This window comes from Gavialis gangeticus, unplaced genomic scaffold, assembly GCF_001723915.1.
Source record: "Gavialis gangeticus isolate Ggan-Ray unplaced genomic scaffold, GavGan_comp1, whole genome shotgun sequence".
NCBI lineage: Eukaryota > Metazoa > Chordata > Crocodylia > Gavialidae > Gavialis > Gavialis gangeticus.
Window position 1 is genome coordinate 46,989,179 of NW_017728994.1, and position 3,606 is coordinate 46,992,784.

Consider the following 3,606-nt stretch of genomic DNA (forward strand, 5'->3'; position numbering starts at 1 on the left):
CCCGTCCACACCCACACGGAAGTGGGCACCCAGCGTGGCCGCCACGGACCCGTTCACCCGCCACACAGCCCGCGCCAGGTTAGAGGGCTGGTCGCAGGGCAGCAGCACGTCGTCCCCACGCAGCACCCTCCGCGTCTTCCGGACTGCTGTGGCTGCAGGGACAGCAGCGGGGGTCAGGGTCGCCTCGCGGGATGGGAAGACCCTGGAAGGGACTCGGGGGGTGCTGTGGGGTGGGAAGCCCGCCTGCTGCCCCAGAGCTGCTCTCTGAAGCTGGCCTGGGTTCCCCCTGAGGTCACAACCTGCTCCGTGACCTTGGCCCAGGTGTGGGGGCTGGTGGGGCACAGGGCAGGGAGCAGGCCCGGGGGCGCAGGGCAGCAGTGGGGGAGCACGGCTGGGGTGGGCAGGGGCGCCCCCAGGGCAAGGGCCCAACACCGGGACAAGCCTCACCCAGGTTGGAGTCGTTCCCGCAGCCCTCATTGCCGCGCTGCACGTCTTGCACCAGCTGCGCCCTGCGGGACACAAGGGCCTGCATCAGCCCCATGTGGCGGGCACAGGCCCCGTGGACACGCACCTGTGGGGGGGGCGCACACGCCATACACCCATACAGACATACACACACCTGTGCGTACACATGCCTGCCTGTGCACATGCAAGCACAGACACATATATGCATGCACATTTACATATACACATGTACAAACACATGCTCATACATATGCATGCCCACACATGCACATATGTATGGACACACCTGCGTGCCCCCACACATGCATGTGAACATGCATGCATGCACACACCTACATGTGCACACACGCATGCCCACACATGCACGTGCACGCCTACACACATACAAGTAAACATATGCCCACATACATAGTTGCACATGCATGCTTACACATGCCCGTGCACATACACATGCCCACATACTCATAGGCACATACGTGCACATGCACATGTACCAAGCCACACACGAGTGACCCCAACACACCAGCCCCAAGTAGGGGGCTGATGAGCGTGCCATGCCGGCCCCCCTCCTCAACAGGAAGCCCCCCTGGGATGAGATGAGAGTTGATGCTCCAGGCCAACACCCCCCGGCCCTGGGACCAGGGCATCCATGGGCCTCCAGCTGGCCACCCAAGGGGGCTGCAGGTCAGGAGCAAGGGGCACTACTCCAGGAGACCCCCCCCATACCCGGTACCTGTGGGGGGCACCATCCAGGTGGGCGCAGCGGGCACCGTCCCAGGCGCAGTACGGGTCCCGGGCCAGGACGCAGTCATAGCAGGAGCTGTAGCGGGCGCAGGCAGCCAGGGGCAGCTGCACAACGCCATCAGCTGCCCCCACGTACACGCTCTGCTGCAGGCACAGGCACATGCCCGTCAGCGCAGGACCGGCCCCCAGTCCCCTGGCACCAGGGGGCTGAGAGCCCGGACTCCTGGGCTCTTTTGGGATAGGAGGGACTTGTCCCTCCTAGGACTGTTCCTGCTGCTTCTCACCTGGGCCTTGGAGATCACCAGGTTCTCCACGGGCTGTGGGTCCTTGAAGACCTGGAGCTCCTCGATGATGTGGACGCTGGAGCCCACGACCACGGCCCGGTGCAACCAGCCGTCACCTGGCAGGAGGCAAACCAGGGCTGGTCAGGGTGGGCCAGGGTCACATGGAGGGGGGAGCGTTTAACCCTTCATGCCAGGACCTGAGCCAAAAGCGGGTGCCCCCCAGCAGCCCCAAGCATCCTAGCCGCTGCCCAAAGACAGAGCAGAATGGACCAGGGTCACAGGGCTGGGGGCAAGGCAGTGAAACCAGGGTGGGCAGGAGCTCCATGCCTGAAGAGAGGGGCAGGGGGCTGCAGGTTGGGAGTGAGGGGCACCGGCAGGGCCTAGGAGGGGCCTTGGGGTCCCCAGGGGCTGCCCCTCCGTCTCACCGGTGCCCAGGAAGAGCACGTCATAGAGGTGCCCATCCAGCGCGAGCACGCGGTCAGCGGCCACGTGGGTGTAGCGTGCGCCCTTCTTGAGCAGCAGCGGGGCGCCGCCGGCCGGCCCCACCTCTTCCCACACCAGCGGATGAAGTTTCACGAAGTCCAGCACCATGTTGGGCAGGTCCTGCGAGGAGTTGAAGCCGCTGCGGCGCACCTGGGCCGTGATGCACTGCAGAGACGAGGCCGGGGCCACGGGTCAGCCAGGGAATGGCCTGTGGCCCTGAGGCCACCGCTTCCCCCAGAAGCTAACAGCCCCTAATAACAGCAGCCTGGGCTGGGCTCAGGAGCCCCCCAGACCCGCCATGCCCGCCCCCAGCCCGGCAGTCACTTACGGCGCCAGGCCGGGGCTCGGGCACCTCTCCCTCGTAGCGGGCCCACTTGCGGGCGGCGTCCTGGTACTCCATGTAGGGCCCGTCGAAGGCTTGCTGCAGCGCCGAGAGGTCGTAGCGGCACACGGCTGACACCTCCATGCTGCGCCTGGAACGCAGCTGCGGGTCAGGGGCTGGTTCCACACACCGGAGTACTGTCTACACTAGGGCTCGGGAAGCCAGGAGGCAACAGCAAGCTCGCTCCCAGCCCCTGGCTTGAGGGATGTGGATCCTGGTGGGGGGGGGGATACAGGGCTGGGGGGTCCCCAGGGCTGCAGTGTCCTGCAGCTCCGTGCCTCTCAGTTGCCTGTAGGGCACGGAGCAGCTCCCTGCTCTAACCACTAGGCTCAAGTCCTCGCTGCTGTCCCTTTAATTTAACCCCACATCCCCCCACACTCAAGGGACTCCCCAAATCTGGGGAGAGGGGAGGGTTTCTTTAACGAGTGTGCCAGCTAACGAGCATCTCCATGGAAACGCCCTCCTCCCGGGGCCCAGGCTGGCACAGATGCCACAGCGCTATAAATACTGGTGCCCCTGCCGCGCGGCTATAGACAGAGGCGGGCTAATTAGCCGGGGAACAATTCATTCACACCGACAGGAAATGCCACTTCCTCCTTCTCATGCCAAGGGGCCGCGGGCCAGGGATGCCCGGGCAGCGCCAGCCACCCCAGCTGGGGCAGAGGTTCCTGCTGGTTCTGGGTCCGGCTGCCACCCCTGCCACCGCGTTTGCCCTCCAGGCTACGGCGAAACCCCACGTCCACCTCCTGCCGGCCGCAGACCCCGCAGCCCGCGCTCACCATTGCGGCACCAGCGTGAAGGCGGCGTAGAAGACGGTGCTGGGCCAGGCGCTGCTGTCCAGGCTGCAGACGCTCTGCAGGAGCTCGTAGTAGGGCACGTAGCAGGCCAGCCGCGCCTTCAGGAACGTGGTCCACTTGCGCTGGAGGATCTTCTGGCCGCCCATGTCCCCCTGCAGCGGGAGAGCCAAGCCGTGAGCCCGTGCCCAGCTCAGTCCCCCTTTCCGTGCCCCGGGACAGGGAGGAGGAGAGGGGGCTCACCTTGCACACCCGAGCCACCCGGGCGACACGGGCGGCCTGGCCCTTGCCGAAGAGCATGGCACCCTCCTCGCCCGCCCGCTCCGTGAAGAAGAAGTAGATCTTGTCGTCGTCGCCCACGGGGCTGCGCTCGCTCTCCCGCACCAGCGCCGAGGCCACGAACTCAGCATCTGCGCCCGGTGGTGGGGGTCAGCAGCCGTGTGCGGGGCGGGGG

The 3,606-nt window shown here is 66.1% G+C and overlaps 1 protein-coding gene across 1 annotated transcript in view; it reads right to left on the minus strand.

Moving 5' to 3' along the window:
- Positions 1 to 3,606, minus strand: part of SEMA4G (semaphorin 4G) — a 29,638-nt gene that overhangs the window by 1,628 nt on the left and 24,404 nt on the right. Inside the window, exons 6-13 of the mRNA XM_019502149.1 lie at positions 3,396 to 3,578; positions 3,138 to 3,307; positions 2,305 to 2,449; positions 1,919 to 2,141; positions 1,494 to 1,609; positions 1,199 to 1,353; positions 448 to 509; positions 2 to 152 (exon numbers count right to left, since the gene is read on the minus strand). Coding sequence (XP_019357694.1) covers positions 2 to 152; positions 448 to 509; positions 1,199 to 1,353; positions 1,494 to 1,609; positions 1,919 to 2,141; positions 2,305 to 2,449; positions 3,138 to 3,307; positions 3,396 to 3,578 — 1,205 coding nt within the window. The remainder of the gene's footprint in view (position 1; positions 153 to 447; positions 510 to 1,198; positions 1,354 to 1,493; positions 1,610 to 1,918; positions 2,142 to 2,304; positions 2,450 to 3,137; positions 3,308 to 3,395; positions 3,579 to 3,606) is intronic.